The sequence below is a fragment of the Mastigoproctus giganteus genome, chromosome 8 (genome assembly GCF_048544385.1).
Source record: "Mastigoproctus giganteus isolate SK-2022 chromosome 8, ASM4854438v1, whole genome shotgun sequence".
NCBI lineage: Eukaryota > Metazoa > Arthropoda > Arachnida > Uropygi > Thelyphonidae > Mastigoproctus > Mastigoproctus giganteus.
Window position 1 is genome coordinate 139,962,194 of NC_143582.1, and position 22,185 is coordinate 139,984,378.

The 22,185-nt window shown below is 37.1% G+C and overlaps 1 protein-coding gene across 1 annotated transcript in view; it reads left to right on the forward strand.

Annotated features, from left to right (window-relative positions):
* LOC150081858 (DNA-directed primase/polymerase protein-like) overlaps positions 1-22,185 on the forward strand; it is a 188,712-nt gene that overhangs the window by 66,266 nt on the left and 100,261 nt on the right. Inside the window, exon 6 of the mRNA XM_090379767.1 lies at positions 1,617-1,708. Within this exon, the coding sequence (XP_090235893.1) occupies positions 1,617-1,708 (92 nt within the window). The remainder of the gene's footprint in view (positions 1-1,616; positions 1,709-22,185) is intronic.

A 22,185-nucleotide genomic window follows, 5' to 3' on the forward strand; every position in this document is an offset into this window, starting at 1 on the left:
TTGTAAAGTCTGGCTTCTCAAATGCAAAAATTGAAGTTGTGAACAGCAATGTGGAGCACCAAGAAGAACAAGAACTTCAACATCTATTGATAATGTACGATACTTCCGCTACAAGTGACCCTGGCTACAAAGATATAGACTCGAACCTCACTACAGAAGACGGTGCTCTAGATATCAACGACATTATCATTGATATTTTTCAAGAAGTTCCTCATGAGGATGAAGAAATGGAAGGAGGTCATTCTGTCGAAGAACATATTAACGACGAACCACCGATGAAAATAGAAGAAGCGCTCATACAAATCAATCGTTTAAAAATGTTTTTCGCCGCTGAAGAAGATACTGAAGGACTTTCGATGGTTTCTTCACTCCAAACAAATGTTGAAAACAAAATTATCAGCCGGAAGAAGGTGCAGAAGAAAATAAGTGATTACTGTATGTATTTTTCTTAAGATAAAAAAGTCATAATATGCATAGCACAATTGTATGTATATTATTTACAAAAATATTGTGCAAAATCTGTATATAATTTAATTTAATTTTATATTAAACGTTTAACGATTTTTCTTTATCTCTTGTGTATTATTTACAAAAATATTGTTCAAAATCTGTATATATTTTAATTTAATTTTACATTAAACGTTTAACGATTTTTCTTTCTTTCTTTTTTTTTTTCTCTCTCAGACTTCTTGTTAGCGGACACTTCTCTCTAACGGACACATTTTCGTTCCCCATGGCTGTCCATTAAAGGGAAGTTTCACTGTATATATATATGCATATGCACATGTTGTCTTCGCCCTGTCCATTGGTCATCTGTGTCTGTCCATCCATATGTAATGAAGGGGCTCCCAGTGGGTAGATTTTTATGAAATTTTATATTTGAGCCTTTTAAAATATTTGTTGAGCCATTCCAAATTTCATTAAAAGCAGACAAATAGAAATACTGCAATTATTATTTCTTTTTGTCTATACAAGTTTTATGGAAAAGAGAAATTCATGGATTAAATGCAATTTTAATGCAGTGTCATCAGCTGTAGACAGTTTGTGTGTGCTTTGCACAATTAAATTAAATAAATCAGTATTAGTGGCAAGTAATCTTAGAAAAAGAGTATACCTGGGCGGGGGGGGGGGTTAATAAATGTGCAACGGTTTTAACAAAACTGAACTGTAAAGTTTTATTAAGTGTTCTATAAAGTTATACTCTTAGTAATTAATTGATAAGGAGATAACTATATTTACTTTTGACTTATATTAATCACGTATAAAGAAAAAAAAATTCATTTAATTTAAAGAAAACAAATTGGATGTGACTGAGATGTAATACATTGCATATATTTACTAGGTTGTTTTTTTTCTGGCTATAGCTGCATAAGCTTACTTTCTTGTATCATTTGCCACTAATACTGATTTATTTAATTTAATTGTATGTAAAATAAAATAATTTAAATGAAGCTAAAACATGAACTTGTATGTTTTAACTGCCCAATTTAGTGAAGCAGTTCAGTTAAGTTCATTTAAATAGCTGCAATTGGCTATTTATGCAACTTTATTTTTCTTACAAAATAATTAATTTTACATGGATTTTCTTTGTAACTTTTTATTTATTTTTTGTTTAGGTTTGCCCTGTAAACTTTATTTTGATTTGGAATTTGATAAAACTTGCAATCAGGGAAGAGATGGAGCAACAATGGTGGACATATTTATTCAGGTATTCTTATTTAATTCAATTTGTTCATCAGAAATTGTTGAGGTACTTGTTTATAATGTTATAGTTCATGGTATCATTTTAAAAAATATTTCCCTCTCCATTGACCCACGATGTTCATTGTTAAATTACCTTATGAACTTTGATTTTTTTTTACTTGTTTTTAATGACAATGTTTTTTTTAATGTTTTGTTTTTAAGGATTTTTTAAAATTTGTATTAGCACTGTTCTGTCAATATTTTTTTTAATTAATACATTGTTTTTGTATAAAATTACTTTTTTCTTACTCTGCCCAAAAATTTTTCTCCCAACCTAGTAATCAGTATTCATGTGAATGGGCGAGTTTACTTCATTGATGGGTGGGTGACATTTGCAGCATATGTGGTTTTACATATTACTGCATCATAGCAGTTGGCATCCTTAGTATTCCCGAGAGCTATTGTTTGTTAAGTATATCTTGTTATATATCTTGTTACCAATATATATTCAAGTATCATCTTGGTTGTTTCTAGATTGAAGAAAATGAGTGAAGAATTAAGAAAAAGAGATTCATTTTGAAGACAAAGGAAGTAATGGTTCTTTTTTTATATATATGAAAACCTGAAACAAGAAAGGTATTTAGAATGTATAGTACTCTGGGGGAAGAAGGGGTTGAAGGTTGAGAAAGTGAAAGAAGATATTTGTCGACATTAGACTGGAATTCCGTAGATCGTAATTTTTAGGAAATATGAAAAGGGAGGTTGTTCCAGAAAATGGAAGTTGATGGAATAAATGAGGAAGTAGAAGAAGAGTTGGTTCTGTGCGTTTTGAAGTTGGACAGTGAAAAAGATGCTGACTGGTTGCAGCACATGTTCAGACACACACACACACACACACACAGAGAGAGAGAGAGAGAGAGAGAGAGAGAGAGAGAGAGAGAGAGAGAGAGAGAGAGAGAGAGAGAGAGAGAGAGAGAGAGAGAGAGTGAGTGAGTGAGTGAGAGTGGGGGAATTGTAGAAGCCAATCTAGTAGAACAGTGCCCATGGAAGTATCTATAGCAGCACAAACAAGTGCCCATGGAAGTATCTATAGACATGCAGCACAAACAGAATATCCATGAGACATAGAGTAGAGGGACTGTGTAAGAGATAAGTCATTAATTAACCTACCTATTTGGCCCTCTTTTGAATGGAGTCTAGAAACCTGGAGAGGTTTTGGGGAGCACTGTCCCAAATGTGGGAACAATATTCCCTAATAGGATGGATTTGAGATTTGCGAAGAGTGAGTAGCTGTTTAGAAGAAAAGTAATGCCGAGAGTGAAACAGAAAAAGTAAAGGTAATCCCTAATAGAGATATGTGATCTTGTCTGGAAATCTGACTGTCATCAAAGATAAGCATAGGAGCAAAAGAATCCTTTTTGTGAAATATATTTAGAAGAACTGAAATTAACTAAGTTATCACTCTCTCTACTCTACTGGAGAATTACCTGAAGATCAGCATTTAAGGAATTTGTAGTGGATATTTGAGAAGTTGAGGATGTTTGTGCAGGGCAAGGTTTCTCAAACTGGAAAGTGGGATTCAGTGTGCTATCATCAGCAAAACTGTGAATGGTATTTCCAGTCACGTCACCAGACCAGGCAAAAGGAATTATCGAATTCTGTTATCCTGAACAAATATCTGTCCTCTTTTTCTGAATACGCCACCTATTTTGGGCTTAAACTAAACCCTGAAAAATTCAAATATATCATCTTCTCATCTAGAGCACAAGCAGACCTCAATCCAGCAGCCCTCCATTGTGGGGCATGTGCTCGTCGCCACTCATTCCGTAAAATTCTTAGGGGTGGTAATGGATGAAAACTTAACATATAAGGAACAAATCCAGCAACTGCTTCTAGAGCATTATGGGCTTTCTGGGGTATGAAACTCAATCTCTGTAAAGGGAACAGCAAGGAAACAGTTAGAAAATTTCTCCTCTACTACTTTAGTGTTCTATCATCAGTTATGATATTGAAGTTTTGTCCACTGCTTCTATGTCCAGTCTGAGGCTTAAAAAAAAAAAAAAAAAAAAAAAGGTAAACTGCAGCCATTATCAACCCACTGCAGGATGGAAGCCTCCTCAACAATTCATGCTGAGGGAAATGGACCATAATCTGCCACGCTAGTCCAGTGCGGGTTGGCAGATCGACCGTATTTAGCAGTCAGGGGCTTGAATCCCTGTCTACTCAAACCCCGGTCCTGACCACTCGGCTACGGGGGCGCTTCATAAATCTCAGATACACCCCAGTCCAGCACTTGGTATATGCGAGGAAGCTCACAATGGCACTTAATCTCTGCTCTGCTGTTCTTGACTTCATCAACATCTGAGAAATCGTAGGCTGGAAAATCCCGGGTAGGGCCTCAGAAATCCTCCAGTCCTCTGTTCTTACCTGCAGAAGCTCTCAATCTTCAAGTGGCACTTTCCGAACAGCATCATCGGTGCACTGAACTTTGCCATTGTTAATTTGGATCTGTGGTCCAGAGATTCAGCCTACAGAGGAGGAAAGTGCAAATCCATATTCACGTGCCGTCAACATTTCTGCAGTTGTCAGCCGAACTAATAATAACTCCCAGTGAAAGATTTCCATATTGTCTCAATGTGTTGTATGTGTTATATAATAACTATATAATACAATATAAGCCCTGTATAATCACTATTTCAGAAGAACCAGCTCAAATTGTAAATCAAATCTGATTATGTTAGTTTATGTTGATGAAAACAAGGTATTATCAGTTTCATATATTTGCTATGTACCTATGTAATTTTGTATGTACTTAATGTAATGTGTTCAGTTAATTGTTAGATTCCTCTGGTTGCCTGTAGCGGGAATCGTGTCCCTGTACATTTCTATGAATAAAGAATTTTATTATTATTATTTATTAGTGTACAAGAGGAAAAGATTGGAAGAAAGAACTGAACCTTGGAGAATATCAGCATTAGTGGAGAGTTTAGAAGACAGGAGAACCATCTACCATCACCTGCAGTTAGTAGTCAGAGAAAAAATTGGATATCCAAACAGTGGCAAGCATGATCAAAGGCCATTTGAAATGGCAAGAGCAACTACTTGAGTTTTCCCAAACTTTTCCATTGAATATGTCCACTAATGGGTAATATAAGCCAGTATATCACCAGTGGATTGACACTGACCAAATCAATATTGCCAAACATTGACCAGGTGGAAGGTTTCTAGATAATTTAGGATTTGAAGGTTAATGGATTTGTCCATTACTTTAGAAAGAATAGAAGTAAGTGCAATGGAACTATAATTGGATAGGAGGGATTTGTCACCTTTTTTAGGAACTAGCTGGATATGTGCACATTTCCATTGTGCACATATCCAGCTGGGTAATAAATTACAGCAACCCTTTGGCTATTCCCAATCTCTTGGCCTGAGCTACCTGTGGAGTAACTTATTCCTTATTCCAGAGTTTCCCAAGGTGTAGGATGTGCTCCCTGGGGGTATACTTGTTTTTTTTTTGGAGAGGACATATGTTGTTTGTATGAAGTACTATTTTAATAAAATAAGGAAAAACATTTTGACAGGCTGACGAGGCTAGTGGGAGTCAGACATGTTCAAAGCCGCTAAGTGGATTTTCTTATTTATTGATTTGAAATTATTGTTTTTCTAAAACTTTTGATTTAAATTTAGTAGTATAGCATTATTTTGTGATTTTCTGATTAATCTGGTGTATTTATTCTTTACTCAGCCTTGTAATTGCATAAAAGTATCGGTAAGGGTATCAAATCCATGTGTTACAAGTTGCAGCTCCACTGAACGAGAAGTTTTTTAGCCATATTTAGCCGCTTTATTGACCAATTGTTACATCAAATTATTTTCTATAAATAGCTTATAGACCTAGTCAGGATCCTTAGTTTATTCTGAATTGAGACAGCAAGATTTGGAAGTTAATTAATACTTAAGTGTCCGTAGATTTACCGTTTGTAACTTGCCGCCATTGTTATACGACACAACATTATATCCGGAACTAGATAGCTTAAGCTTAGTATAGTTCAGTATATAATATAATATTGTCAATTAATCAGTAAAATCTATTAATTTTGTTAAACTTCGTTGTCAATTAAATTGTACTTTAACTAAATACATATAACGACTTAGATTACAAACGTAACATAATTAATTAATACATAACTTCATACGGAAGTTATACAAACGGAACTCGTAGATAATACTTGATACTGAAAAATATATATAGCGTTATAACTGTGTTGGGATACAAGTTTAGGGTTATAATTTTGTACTGAAATTGAAATTTTATTGAAATTTAAATCGAAATCATGACTCAGACCAGAGCAGCAAAGCAAAAGGCTCAAGCTAATGGGAGTGCTGTGGCTCAGGGGAGAACTGAGGGGGGCAGTTGCCCTCTGAATCACAGACTTTTAAAATGCACTGCTTGCATGATGTTTCTGGAGCAATCGGGAACGGGACATGATATTGCCATGGGGGATGTCTTTGTGTATGCGCGATTCAAGGAGTGTAACGAAATCAGGCAACAACTCAGCGTTGTTATGGGCCTATATGAGAGCTTGAAGGACAGGGTGGATGCCCTCGAAGAATCTAAATTGAGGGGGCCCATCAAGCTCTCAGCTGCCTACATCAACACCAGAGCTTGCACTTGGTCATCACTGAACACAGCGGCAACCCCCAAAGCAGAATGCGCTGGTCCCACAGAAACTAGTAGTTGTTGGTGACTCTATTGTCAGGGAAACGGGGAACATGCTTTGTAAAAAGGATAGGTGGAACAGGACCAGGGTATGTCTTCCAGGGGCAAAGGTTGATGATGTTGTAGAGCGGATACCATCTTTTAAGGGCACAAAAGGTGATATAGTTGTACATGTTGGCACTAATGATATTAAGAGTAGGAGACCAGCAGAATTAACAAGTACAGGTCACTGTTGAAAAAAAGCCGTGAATTAGGGTTGAATTTGAAAGTGTCTGCAATTCAACCCAGACATGATAGGAGGGAGTATATGATGAGAGCCTTGTCGATCAATTCGGCCCTGGAAAGATTGTGCAAGGCTCAAGGGGGAGAATTTTTTTCAGCCTGGTCTGTACTTGTTAACAGGAGAGACTGCTTCTACAGGGATGGAATACACTTAAATAGAAAGGGTGCAAGAATATTTGCTGATGCTATCGAGGCAGTGTTAGGTGGGTCGGAAAACTGCTAGCTTGGGGGGATACAAGGACTAAAAGATTAACAGTAGCCACTGGCAGAGGCGAAAGTGATTCTTGCACTGCTTCTATTGGAATGAGCAGAAGCCTGAAAAACAAGATGCAGGATATTTCAGAGACTGCTGGGAGTCATTGCGGTACAAGTAAACACATGGGTTGTGTTAGGGTAGCTAAGAAAAAGAACAGGTGCATGTATACTTGCGTGTACACCAATGCTAGGAGTTTGGAAAATAAATTTGATGAATTTGAGATATTGCTCAAAACATCAAAGGCAGATATTGTTGGGATATCAGAGATGTGGTGTCACACAGATATAAGGAATGCAGAACTGGAATTTGGGGAATACAATGTGTACAGAAAGGATAGAGAGGACAGAAAGGGAGGAGGAGTTATGCCGTTAGTAAAGAAACACATAAAATCCACGAAAATAAGGCCAGTCGACATCGCTGGACAGTGCAGTGTCGAGTCAGTTTGGTGTGACATAAGCATTGGGAGATTAAAATTGAGAGTAGGAGTGTGCTATAGGCCTAATGACTCTGATGAGTATAATAAGAAACTGTACAGGGAAATAGAGTGGGCCAGTAAATCAGAGAGTCTTATAATGGGGGATTTTAATTTCCCAGATATTGACTGGAATTTGTGGGTTGGTCACTCACACACTAGCAAGGCTTTTGTGGATTTATTGGATGATTGTTTTCTACATCAGCATGTTCGGTAGGTAACTAGAGGGAGCAATACTCTTGATTTGATTATCAGTAGTGATTCTTCATGCATTAGGAATCTGCAGATACAGGAACCACTAGGTGGCAGTGATCAGTCTGCTGAAGTGGGATTTATTCAAAGAGGTAACTACCATCAGGGGTAAAGGGAAGGATTTTTGCTTTCGTAAAGGCGACTACGATAGTCTGAGACAGTATTTAAATTCTACACAGTGGGACCAACTGATGATGTTACCAACAGCAAATTCAAAATGGGAAGCATTCAAAGAACTTATCTTGGAAGCTACTAGGCTTTACATACCAACTAGGAAATATTGTTCAAGGTTTAGGCCTAAATGGATGTCAGATGAACTAATGAGACACATGGCAGAGAAGAAAAATGCATGGGATACATATAAATTAACATGTGACACAGAAACCTATGATAGATATAAGTTGATCTGTAACCAAGTTACAAAGGAGGTTAGGCAGGTGAAGGCAGATTATGAGAAATCTTTGGCAAAGGATGCAAAGAAAAACAGCAAAGTGTTCTTTACTTACGTAAACTCTAGAAGGAAGGGGATGAATCAGATTGGTCCACTTGATATCGATGGTTCAACTGTTCATGATCCTGCTCAGGTAGCTAACAAACTAAATGAATATTTTGCATTGAAATTCACACATGAGGAGTTATTCAGCAAGGGGAATGCCAGAGGTGCATCATTCAACTCTGGCAGTAAGCTAGATAATGAAGGTACTGGTTAAAGAAGGACTGCAGGATCATCTAGACAAGACTTCAGTTATATCTCGGACACAGCATGGTTTTGTTAAGGGAAAGTCTTGCCTGACCAATTCGATTGGATACTATGATGCTGTCACAAAGGAAATGGATGCAGGGAATAACTTTGATATTATATATTTGGATTTTAGAAAGGCTTTTGATACTGTTGCACATGGAACACTGCTGCACAAATTGGAGCAGTGTGGCATTGGAGGCAAATTGCTGCTATGGATAAAGGGGTGGTTGAGGGGGAGAAAACAGAGAGTGGTAATCAATGGACACTGCTCATCGCGGACTAATGTTATTGGTGGAGTCCCTCAAGGTTCAGTGTTGGGTCCATTATTGTTTTCTGTATTTATAAATAATATTGATGATGGTATATCAAGCTTAATGTCAAAGTTTGCAGACAATACAAAGGTTGGCAGGGTTGTTAAGGACGCTACTGCGCTATGCTGTTGCAACAGGATCTGGAAAGGTTGAGCAGATGGGCTGAGAGGTGGCAAATGAAGTTTAACCTTGACAAATGTAAATTACTACATATGGGAAACAGCAACCCCAGAGCAACGTATCAACTCTGTGGTACTACACTGACAGCGGTAGAAAATGAAAAGGACCTGGGGGTAATTGTGCAGGCAGATATGAAGTTCTCTGATCAGTGCAGACGGGCTGCAAGAGTAGCTCATGGTGTCTTGGCAATGATATACAGGAATTTTTCTAGCAGAAATAAGGAGCTGATTATTCCCTTGTATAAGGCAATGGTCAGGCCACACCTTGAGTACTGTATACAGGTCTGGAGGCCTCATTTCAAGAAGGATGTAGAGCTGTTGGAATGAGTACAGAGAAGGGCAACAAGATTAGTGAATGGAACAAAGGGTTGCTCTTATGAAGAAAGGCTTAAGTTTTGCAAATTACAGTGTCTGGAGACTAGGCACCGGCAAGGTGATCTGATAGAGGTGTATAAAGCCTTGAATGGTTTGAGCATGCTCAGTGCTGATGGGATTCTTCCTCTAGCTCAGAATAATCACCTGAGAGGGCATAAATTCAAATTGAGGAAAGACAGATGTAGAATAGATATGCGGAAATTTGCCTTTAGCCAGTGGGTAGTTGGTTGGTGGAACAGACTTCCATCCCTTGTTGCGGAAGTTGATAGCCTAAATAAATTTAAGGCTCAGCTGGACAAGTATTTCGAACGAACGGAGGGGTGAAGTGGAAGTGGTTTTTTTTTTTTTTTTTGGCTGATGCTGCATAAGCTTGGTTTCTTGTATCATATGCCTCTACTAATGCTAATGCAATGCTAATTTTTTTAAATACTTTGTTTGGTTGATGTTAATTATCATACAGTTCTGTCAAATTGAAACTCGAAAGCTTTGGCAGTTTTAGGAACTAAGTGTGTAAAGCAATTGGCTGTGGTGACTGTTCAAACAATTTTTTCTGTAACATACAGCACTTCTTAAAGATATATTCAGAGGGACTAGCATTTTTTCTAGCTCCTTCTCTTTACAAAAATGTATAATGTTTGAAATAATTTTCCTTTTGCAATTCATGTAATTTACTTTTGAAATTTATGGTTTCCGATACTGGCTGTTGTTGTTTGGCTTTTAGGAGCATTAGCAACTAAGGCCATATTGCTCCGGGGATATGCGATGGTCATTCCCTGACCTTTCCACATCCTCCATATTTGGTGGTCACGGGTTCGAATCCCGGTCTAATCAAGAAGCGTGTGCTACGCACTGCTGCTCCTGCCCACCTGGCTACGGAGGCGCCCTGATACTGGCAGTGCACACTACTAAAGTGAGTACAAAACTTGCTTCCCTGAGCCCTTTTATGGCATCATAATGTAGCCAATGAGAGAAGAGCATACGACAAGGAAATAAGAAGCAGCTTGTGTTTCCTTCAGCATTGTTGTTGCCAACTCATGTTGTTTGCTGTGTCAGTCAGGAGGAAAATGCTGCTGTGTTAGTAACTGGAAGTTTTCTGAATCATAGAACAATGGATAAATTTTTAATGGGTATAAAAAGAAAACCATACAATGAACATGCAGCAGATAGTAGTCAGAGTGGTTTATTAAAACTGAAATTGCATAAGTACATGATGAATCATATTTATCTTTCAGTTTCACATGTGGTATTACTAACAGCGGAAAGTACAAGGCCAAATAAAGCAAAGTGGTACCTTGGAATGAAACATTTGGAAATGAAAAATAAGCTGCAAAAATACTTCCATAGACAGCTTAATAAAGTTTGCTTTCAGCAAAAGTTTTGCTAATGCTCACACTGTGTCAACCACATGGTAGTATTAGCTTTTAGTGTTAAGTGTCCTACAGAATAGCACAGAACAAGAAGCTGCACATGATTGCAATAATTCTGATACTCTTCTCTCAATAGATACATTACAAACAAAGTTTAGTGAATGCCCAACAGCTTCGTAATATACCACTGTCGAATAATACGATTTCTCAATGTATTGCTGACATATCAGAAGATTAGAACATTAGATCGAGAAGTTGAAAAACATGTTTTGCAATAAGATCAGTGAATAACTGATTGTAGTGGTGTTCGTTACTTGACAAACAACATGCAATATGTTGAAAATACAACATTTAATGAAGACATTTTTCTGCAAACCTACAAATGAAAAGAAACTGCAAAAGAATTATTCGAAATTGTTGATTTCATGAAAGAAAAAAATATAAAGTTGTCAGATTCTGTTGGAAAGTGCATGGCTAGGGCTCGTATGACGATTGTAATTAATGAGGAGCTGCAGGCCTTAATTAAATATCAGTATGAAGTGATGTGAATCACTTCATGCTGATATTTAATGAATCACTAATAATCATGAATCACTAGCTACAAAGAAATTATGATCAGAAGTGAATGAGTGAGTGGATATAGGGTTTAAAACAAACAGCAAAATACATAAAGTGAATCACTAGCTACAAAGAAATTATGATCAGAAGTGAGTGAGTGAGTGGATATAGGGTTTAAAACAAACAGCAAAATACATAAAGTCCTATCATTGAAGAGCAGGCTTTTTTTTGCACAGTTATGTGAAGAAACAGGGGCTAGTATGATTCACTCCTGTTGTACTATAATTGTCATTTGCTGTCAAGAGGAAACGTTGTGGCTCGCTTTACTCTTGTCCTCACAAGAGTAAAGCGAGGAGTAATAACACTGTTTTGAAAATTTTCTGTTAAAGTTTGTGTACTTAAGTGACATTTTTGGGAATGTCAAGTGTGCAAGAGAATACTGCTAATATTACTAGATGGGTGCTTAAAGTGCCAGTATCAGCTGGCATAAATGCCTCAAAACAGCAAACTATGTGTAGTGTTTCTAATATGTCAGATCATTTCAAAGTAGAAGGGGTGTTTCTAATGTTTCATTGGAAACCACCAGTGACTCACTTTTTCTGTTCTCATTTGCAAAGTGGATGTATTGCGCATTTATATATACAGTTGATTGCGTGTAGAAAGAGAAAACGACAGTGGTGGATTCATCCAGCAAATTCAAATAAGTTAAAAACAGGACAGTTTTTTATTTTCATTTAAATGTTGATTCAGAATTTTTGATGAACTTCTAATGTTAATTAGTGAAAAAATCACGAAATTTGATACAATGATGCAGAAATCAATACAAATTACTGTTTCACTGCAATAGATGTTGGTGCTTATGGATGTGATGGTGATTCGAACATTTTTAAAAATTCAAATTTTGGAAGAAGATTGCTAATAAAACAACTTAATTTGCCATTAAATAGAGCTCTTCCTGTTACAAATGAGCAGGCAATGCCATTTGTTTTTGCAAGGGACGAAGCATTTAGACTGACTGAAAATTTACTACTACTACCATACCCACAAAAAATTTGAGCAGTGTGCGAAGAATTTTCAATTATAGATTAACTCAAGCAAGGCAACTTATAGAATGCACGTTTGGAATACTGTTTGTTTGTTTGTTTGTTTGTTATTTGGTTTTTAAGAGCATTAGCAACTAAGGCCATATTGCTCCGGGATATGCGGTGGTCATTCCCTGACCTTTCCGCATCCTCCGTATTTGGTGGTGACGGGCTCGAACCCCGGTCTAATCAAGAAGCGTGTGCTACGCACTGCTGCTCCTGCCCACCTGGCTACGGAGGTGCCTTTGGAATACTGAGCAATAAGTTGTGCATGTTTCACTCTAGCATATTACTGAGTTCCTGTTCTGCTATCGACGTAATAAAAAATTGCAAAATTATGCATTTGCATAATTTTGTGAGAAGAAGAGATGGATACATTTTTGAAGACACTAACTTGTGAGAGGGAATGGAAACGACAGCAGTTGGAAGGCGGTATTTAGGTGTGCTAATAAGGGATTCCTTTTTACATATTTCAATGGTGTTAGTGCTTTTTCATGGCAAAATACTAGAATATAATTACAATAAAATTTTTATTATTTTTTTAAAAATAAATATTAGTATTTAGTAGAAAATTAAAATTCTGAAAAATAAGAAACTATATACAGTGAATTTGAATTAAGTGTCTGTGGCAATCAAAAGATTTTTTAAATTATTTAATGCTTTCCATCACATATAATAAATTTCATTAAAACCCTTTGTTTGTCTTCTAGAGTAATCCTTTAATGCCATGTTGTACAAGGAATCCCTCCTTTCCACCTCACAAATAAATTTCTCAGTGTCAAACATAGTCTTCTCCAAATAATAACAAACAAACTAATGAAGGATGAAGGGCAATGGCTCCATGCAAGGGGAGAATTTCTCCTCAGGCAATACAAATGCCAGGTCATTGGTGCTTTCAGTGCCTCTGAAGGCATCAGCAGGCATTGAACACCAGCTAATGTTGTCAAAGCTAAGAATACCAGTTAACATCGTTGGAGGCGCCCATCTAGTTTGCATGCCTTTTCCATCTGCTTTCTGTAAAACCGAGCGTTCGATGGCATTTCCAACGCTGTACTTTAAGTGCCCATCTAGTGTAGCCCTTATAGTGATTGATAAAGTGAAGGCATTTATTGAGAAGCTGGGCCTGTGGGTTAGAAAATTAGAAAAAAAAAAGTTTGGACATGGTTTCTTGTTTGAAGGATTTTGTGAATGAAAAGTGTGGAATTGAGTAGTGTATCAAAGGTTGATTTGCAGTCCAGGGTTCTCTCTTTTCAGTGAATGATAAAACAAATGAATCATAGATGCATTCCATGCTGGTTCATCTATTCATCTCCAAATAATGACTTTCCATGCCAATGTAGTTTTCTTCTCAAGAAGAAGAAAATTACATTGACATCATATCTGATACTTCTGTAAAATTTCAGTTTTCTAGAAAGGCTTCACAGAATTTTGAGTCGGCTTCAGAGGAGGGGTATTCCCTCACCTCAGCAGGAAAGCTGTGGATCTTCTTCCTTTTTGTAACATTGTACCTGTGAGAAACTAGATTTTCAGCAGTGCAACTATCAAAACAGCATTGCTCTGCTGAATCAGGAAATTTTCAACAGTGGCCATTTCAAAACTCCGATTTTAGTGTGATAAGTTAGGTCTCAAAATGCAGATATATCCATCCACCAAATCTGGTGTAGAGTGTATTTTATTTCAGTTTTTGAGATTAAATGTAATGAAATATATTAATTTATAAGAGTAGATACATTGATATTATAAGTGTGTTAGTATTAGTAGGGGCAAATGATGCAATGAAGAAAGCTTATTTCACTTTCCCATTTCACCTATCCATCACCTCCAATAGTTTGTCTAGTTATTCCTTGAATTTATTCAAGCTATCTAATTCCACAACAACAGATGGATCCAGCAATCAACCACCCACTGACTAAAAGCAAATTTCCGCTTATCTATTCTTCAAATGTCCTTACTTAGTTTGAATTTATACTCTTTCATGTGTGTAGTGACCAAGAGGAAGAATCCATCAGCATTGAGCTTGCTCAATCCATTCAAAGCCTTAAACACCTCTATCACCTTACAGGTGCCTGGTCTCCAGATTCTGCAATTTTCAGAACTGAAGCTCCTTCATAGAAAGATCACCTCTGTTCCCCTCAACAATATCTTGTTGCCCTTCTCTGTACCCATTCCAGCAGCCCTACATCCCTCCTAAATTGAAGCTTCTCAACCTGTATACAATACATGCAATACTCAAGATGTGAGCGACCATTACCTCATACATTGGGATAATCACCCCCTTATCTCTAATAGCAAAATTCATGTATATCACTGACAAACCCCAAGAGAGTTTGTCAGTGATATACATGAATTACATGACAAAGCTGTCCTGGCAGCCTGACTCCACTGCTCAGAGAAAGTCATATCTGACTGCACAATTAACCCCATGTCTTTTTTAATGTTCCACTGTGTGGTACTACCCTGAGTGTAGTACCACATACAGTAAAATCTCGTTAATACAAACTCGTTTTATACAAAGTACTCGTTTATATGAAGCACATACCATTCCCCTGTGAAAGGATAGGCTTTTCTATGTAAATATATTTGTTTATTACAAAATTTGGTTAATATATTAAAAATAACTTGTGTAAACAAATGCTGTGTGTGCTGATTAATAACTGGTAGCTACAACATCAAGTGCACTCTGAAAAACATCTTTCTGAAGGATGAGTTGTTAAATTAACAAAGAAATAAAAAGTTTTTCTAAGGTTACATGCACTCCCTCGCTCTCCAAGGGAATAAGGTCAGTTGCAATTGTTACCTTACCTCAGTTCAAAGTCTTTTGCTACCGTATACAGCAATTTAATTTTTGTGTCATTTTATCTGAGCTGATGTCTTTTTTTTTTGGAACTTGTGTCTTTAAATTAATTTAAAATTTGTTTATATTAAATCTTATCTAGCAGTGTTATGGTGACAAAATGTAAAGATGGAATTAAACCTGGAAATTAAACTAAAAATTATACAAGAGACTGATAGGATGAAACAACATCCCTTTACGTACTTTATTAACAATACCAAAAAACCGAAAAAGATTTGAAGAAGTGTGTGACACTCGAGCAGCAATTAAAAATGAATTTGTAGTGCAAAACACAAGGAGCTTGGAAAAAAAACGTTTCAAGTGGTACCAACAAATGGGTGCATCTAATTTGCGAATACGAGGTCTGATTTTGCAAGAAAAGACAAATTATCTAGCTCAGCAACAAGAAATTAGTGATTTCAAATGCAGCAGTGGCTGGCTCCAAAGATTTAAAGACAGGGAATAACTTGGTTTTGCGAAATGGTTTTTTTTTTTTTATGTAAACCCCAAACACGAGAGGTATTAGAACCTATAGTACTTAGTACCGTGCTTAGGTTGGAGGTTGAAAGACGAAAGAAGATATTTGTTGACAGTGGACTTGAATTTCTGTAGACTGTAATTTTCAGGAAATACATATGAAGGAAGGTTGTTCCAGAAAACGGCAGTTGAATGAATAAACGAGGAAGATGAAAAGTTGGTTCTGTGAGTTTGGAGTTGGACAGTAAATGGATGTTGGCTGGTGGCGGCACATGTTCGGACTGTTTTGAAAGAGAGAGCGGGAATATAGACGCCAATTCAGAAGAACAGTGCCCATGGAAGTATCTGTAGAAGAGGCATGCAGCAGAAACAGTACGTCTATGAGACAGCGAGTGGAGAGACTCTGTTAGAGAGGAATCATTGATTAACTTAACTTCCCTCTTCTGAATGGAATCAAGAAGCCTGAGAGAGGTTTTGGGGGCACCATCCCAGATGTGGGAACAATATTCCATGGCAGGGTGGATTTGCAATTTATACTGAGTGAGCAGTTGTTTGGAAGAAAAGTAACGCCGAGAGCGAAAGAGAAAACCAAGTTTTTTAGATGCAGAAGAAGCAATATTTGTAATGTGCTTGTGCCAAGAGAGATTAGAAGTCAGGGTAATCCCCAAAAGAGCTATATCATTTTGCCTAGAAATCGGCGTGTCACTAAAGATAAGCCTAGGAGCAGAAGAATCCTTTTTGCGAGATATAAGACCAGACTGAGTTTTAGAAGGGTTGAAATCAACTAAGTTGTCTTTGCTCCACTGAAGAATTACCTGAAGATCGGCATTTAAGGAATTGGTAGCAGATTTTCGAGAAGTTGAAGCTGATTGACCAGGACAAGGTTTCTCAAAATGGAAAGTGGAATGCAATGTGCTATCATCGGCAAAACTATGGATAGGATTTCCAGTCAATGGAAGAAGGTCATTAATATACAAGAGGAAAATAGTGGGGAAAAGAACTGAACCTTGGGCGACACCGACATTAGTGGAGAAGTTAGAAAGCAGAGAGCCATCTACCATCACCCTCAGTGAGCGATCAGAGAGAAAACTGGATAACCACTTACTAAAAACAGTTGGCAAACCATAAGATGGAAGCTTGTTTAGAAGACTTTTATGCCAAACATGATCGAAAGCCTTTGAGATGTCAAGATCAACTACTTGGGTTTCACCGAAGTAGTTGATCTTTCCATTGAATTAGTCCATAAATGGGTAACATAAGCCAGAATATCATCAGTGGATCGACACTGACGGAATCCATACTGGCGATCTTTGATCAGATCGAAGGTTTCTAGGTAGTTTAAGAGTTGGCGGTTAATTGATTTCTCCATTACTTTAGAAAGAGTAGAAGTAATTGCAATGGGACGATAATTGGATGGGAGAGATTTGTCACCCTTTTTAGGAACTGGCTGGATATGAGCAAATTTCCAAGCAGAAGGAAAAACACCTTTGGAATAAGAAAGTGAAATAAGGCGTCAAAGAATAGGAGTAAGTTCAGGAGCACAGGTTTTGAGAACAAGTTGAGCAATACCATCGGGACCTGGAGCTTTCTTAGCATCAAGATTCGTCAAAATCCTTCTGACATCCTTTTGACGGAAGACCACAGGAAGCATTGAATGGAGCGTGTTGGGAATGGTGGGAGGTGTTTTACCAAGATCATTAATACATGAGTTGGAAGAAAAATGGGATGCTAGCAAGTCAGCTCTATCCTTGGCTGAAGTGACAACAGAACCATCTGGTTTGGACAGAGGTGAGAACAGAGATGTGCAAAAGTTGCGGCCAATAGCTTTGGCAAGAGACCAGAATGCTTGGCTACCATTAGGGCAAGAAGCAAGTTTTCTACTCTTAGCCTGTTCAAACTCTAGTTTGGACTGATTAATAACTGCTTTACAATTGTTGCGAGCTTTGGTGTAGGCAGAAAATGAAACTGAAGAATTAGAAACAAGCCAATTACGATATGCAACATTCTTCTCTTGAACAGCCTTATCACATTTATTGCAAAACCAAGGTTTAGATAAAGGACGAGATTTTAAAGTGGAGTGTGGGATAAAGGATTCCATTCCTGCAAGAATAATTTCACTGACATGATCTGAGCAAACGTTGAAATCAGAAGTTTTGAAACAGTAATCTGACCAAGGAAAAGAAGAAAAGAAGTCTCGCAGGTCACCCCATTTTGCATTCTTGTAATGCCAAACAACACGAGGTTGGGAATAGCCGTGGGATAAAGGTTCCATTGGAGAAGAGACAATCACCAAGTTGTGATCTGAAGTGCCTAAAGGACCTGTCACTTCAACCGTGTGCTTAGAAGGGTTGTTTGTGAGAAAAGATCAAGCGTATTGGCTGTATGATTAGGATTGTCCAGTATTATTATAGGTAAATGAACAATCTGTGCAAGGTCATTAGTAATTGCAAAAGCCTCAGCATCTCGACCAGCTGAGTTGGTGTGACTAGAAAACGGAAGCCAGCTGGAATTGTGAACATTAAAAATCACCAAGGAAAATTACGCTTTGTGGTGAGGCTGGATTAGTCGACAAAGAAAAGCCTGCAGACTGGTGGTATTATGTATGGTCCATTCTTTAAAACTATGAGGCAAAGGATATTTTTAATCTAGGCGAGATAGGTTTATTCTATAATTTGCTGTTCGAGGAGCGTCTTGTCATGGTGAAAAATTTAGTAAAAAGGACTCGCTGTTCTGTTATGCTACAGTTCAGATGGCAGTACAAAACTACACCCACTTGTGATTGCTAAGTTTTTCAAGCCAAGATGTTTTAAAGCAGTTAACCAACTTCCCTGTGATTATGAGGCCAATAGAAGTGCTTGGCGTACACTCAAAATTTTTCAGTCTTGGTTATCAAAATTGGACAGAAGAATGGCTTCAGAAAAAAGAAACATTTTGATGGTTCTAGAACGTTGTATACAGCACATTCTGCCGAGACATATAGGGCTGTTGTTTTTACCCCCCCCCCCATTACCACCAGTTTAATTCAACCCCTGGATCAAGGCATTATTTATAACCTCAAGAGAGCATACAGAGCCTGCCTGATAAGGTACTGATCCACAACATAGAAGGAGGGAACAATTTGCAGCCAAATTGGAATGTCTTGGATGCTATCCGTAATCTTGTTATTGCTTGGGATAGTATTGCATAAAGTGTAATAATCAACTGCTTCAGAAAAGAGTGGCTTTGGAGAGAATATCATTGAAAAACATGGTCAGCAACATTGAGAAATGGAGGAATTTGAAGGAGCATATGGATTTTGTTGGTGAATTTGAAGAGTTTGTGAAGGTGGATGATGAAGTTCCTACCACTGCAATGCCAACACCAGAAGAGCTGCTGGGTACCAAACAAAACAATGATGTTTTTGTTACTAGCGACAGTGAAAGTGAAGAAGTGCGCAACTGCCATCTAAAAAAAGCTAAATATCGGATCTTTCTTGAACAAGTTCTACCAGGGTTACTTGATGATGTTCCAGCAAATGTGAGATGCAACATTTGGTTTCAACGTGACGGGACGCCTGCCCATTATGGAAGGTGTGTTCGTGACCATTTGAACGGCCGTTTTGGGCATCAATGGATTGGCCATGGTGGATCTGTTGCCTGGCCCCCCACGCTCACCTGATTTATCGAGCCTTGATTTCTTTCTGTGGGGGCCCCTCAAATCTATCGTATATTAATCGCCTGTGGAGACGGAAATGGATCTCATGGCGAGACTCGTCTGCACTGCTGCTACTGTCAAAGAAACTCCAGGTGTGTTCTACCGTGTCCACCAATCCATGCTGCGTCGGTGTCACACATGCATTGCATCTCATGGTGGAACCTTTGAGCATCTGTTGTAACATCATGAAATGCATCCATCTCATACTCCTTTGGCGCCTCCATAGCCAGGTGGGCAGGAGCAGCAGTGCATAGCACACGCTTCTTGATCAGACCGGGGTTTCGAGCCCGTGACCACCAAATACGGAGGATGCGGAAAGGTCAGAGAATAACCGCCACATATCCCCGGAGCAATATGGCCTTAGTTGCTAATGCTCCAAATAACAAACATGTAAACATCTCATACTCCATTGTTAATATTATGTCAAATAAATGTTTACCACTAATTACTGTCTTGTGTCATTTCTGCTTCTTGTGCCTCTGCTACTACTTTCCCGTGACGTTTCCGGTTATGGGTTCCTATGCGATTCATATTCCTTTAGATGTTACCTACCTCCCCTAAACGTTTGTACCAATATTGTTGTACCAATATATATATATATATATATATATATATACTATCATTGAATTTTATTAAATATTAACATTAATTAAATTATAATAAAGTGAATAAATAAATAAATAATTAGGCGTTCATTAGAGGCAGCGACATGCAATTCCTCCATATGAAACTGAAATACATCCAATATTTTAAATTAAATAAAATAAAACATAAGCCAGTAGTATGGCAAAAACTGTAGAGCGAAAATTAACATAAAAATAACCCAAATAAACAAACGAACGAAAAAAAGAATAGACATAATAGTAGCCTGATAACCCTTGTATAATTTCGAGTTTTAAAACCGATTAATAAAAACTATACAAATTTTAGGATAATTTGTTTATCCTAAAATTTGTATAGTTTTTATTAATCGGTTTTAAAACTCTAAATTATACAAGGGTTATCGGGCTACTATTATGTCTATTCTTTTTTTCGTTTGTTTATTTGGGTTATTTTTATGTTAATTTTCGCTCTACAGTTTTTGCCATACTACTGGCTTATGTTTTATTTTATTTAATTTAAAATATTGGATATATATATATATATATATACACACAGTGCATTTTTTGGTATGGTATACAATGGTACGGCGTACCGGCACCTTTATTAACAGTGACGTGTGTCGTTTGGATGCCATGCTCTTTGAAATTTATAATATTCCGTAAATTTTTTCACATTTACCTACTATTCAAATAAGCTTAAAATGATTTAACTAAATTTGCATTTTTTACTGTCTATTAATATATTTTCTATATAAAACTGTATAACCATTTTTATAATTCTAAATTATTCAGACCTCTGTTTAATTATTTTGAATTTCCCTTGGAAGTTACATTTAAAATAGTTTCCGTTGAGTGAAGAAAATTTTCATATAGCGAATGGATTAGGAGAGAATTAACTCAGTACGCACTGTTTTCGCATTTCTGGCCTTCAGGCAATTAAGGCAATTAGTGCTGCTGCACAAATTAAGAGAGCTAAAGGGATTAGCATTGTATAACTTAGTGGTACCTGGTAAAACCTATCTGACCACCTGTCCCACATACGGAGAAGTCGTGCCAGTCAAGAGTGTGCAGATCAAGGTATATTCCCAGTGGGCTCTGGTCTACCTTCTACTGCAGTGGTGTCCAACCTTTTCCAGTACAGGGGCCATATTCAAAAAAATTCAAAGTTAGATTTCTTTAGTGTGTTACATTTTCGTTATCTTGTTGCATGTAAAATTGAAAATATTCAAAAATTTTATTAAGTACAAAACACAATTACATTTACTGAACAAAACATTTAATTAGAAAATGTTTTTTATAATTAACAAAATTTAAAATGCTGTTTTAGTTCACATTCATCACGGGCCGTAGATTGGCAACCACTATGAATAAACCGTAAGCGCCCCGTTCGAGAATCAGAAAAGTGTTTTTCTTTTACCCCGACAAATAATCATCTGTTGTTTCACAGAAGTGCGTTATCCACATTTTTCCGAAAATTTTCCCTCTCTCTGTTTATATGGTCACAGTACCTGAATATCCGAATGACACCGATATTTTGGACAGTTTCAAAAAAAAAAAAAAAAAAAGAAAAGAAAAAAATTTAAATTTATTTAAGAACTAGTGACAATACTGATGACGAGAGAAGAAAAACGAGGACAACGAAGGTATTAACCCTTCTAAACATGAATTGGCGGTATTTGGTGAAAATGAAGTTAGAAAATTGTCAATTAGAGTTAAATGCAATTCATGGATTTCAGGGATACCTAATTGATAAGAAAGTTTCTGAAGAATTTAAGCATTTGATGAACGCTCTGTGTATGATACAATTTCACTGAGTGAATGTGAACGAGGATTTTCACAAATGAGTCTGATCGCCAGCCCAACCAGCGCTTCATTGATGACAAAAACAGTTTCTTCACTAATCTTCCTTAAAACTGTAGGCCCACTGCTGAACCACTGCGATCCAGCGAAATATATCGATTCGTGGCTGCTTCGGAAATGTCATTCAGCAACTGACACACAAAGAGGAGGAAAAGAAGTCAGCATAGGATATCAGATGAGAACTTAATAAAAATTTGGAATATTTTACAAAAACTTTATTATGAAATTATTTTTACTTATTTTACTCACATTTTACTTATTTTTTTATACACTTGAATAATAAATTTATGCTTAATAAACCGTGTTAATATACTTAATTTCTTGTTCTTATTCCAAAAACATTACTACTAAAGTAACAATATCAGAAGGAAAACAATTTTAGAGTATTTTTCATATCCTTTTAGTTTTCAATTTTTCCTGATAGCAAAGAATGAGTATCGG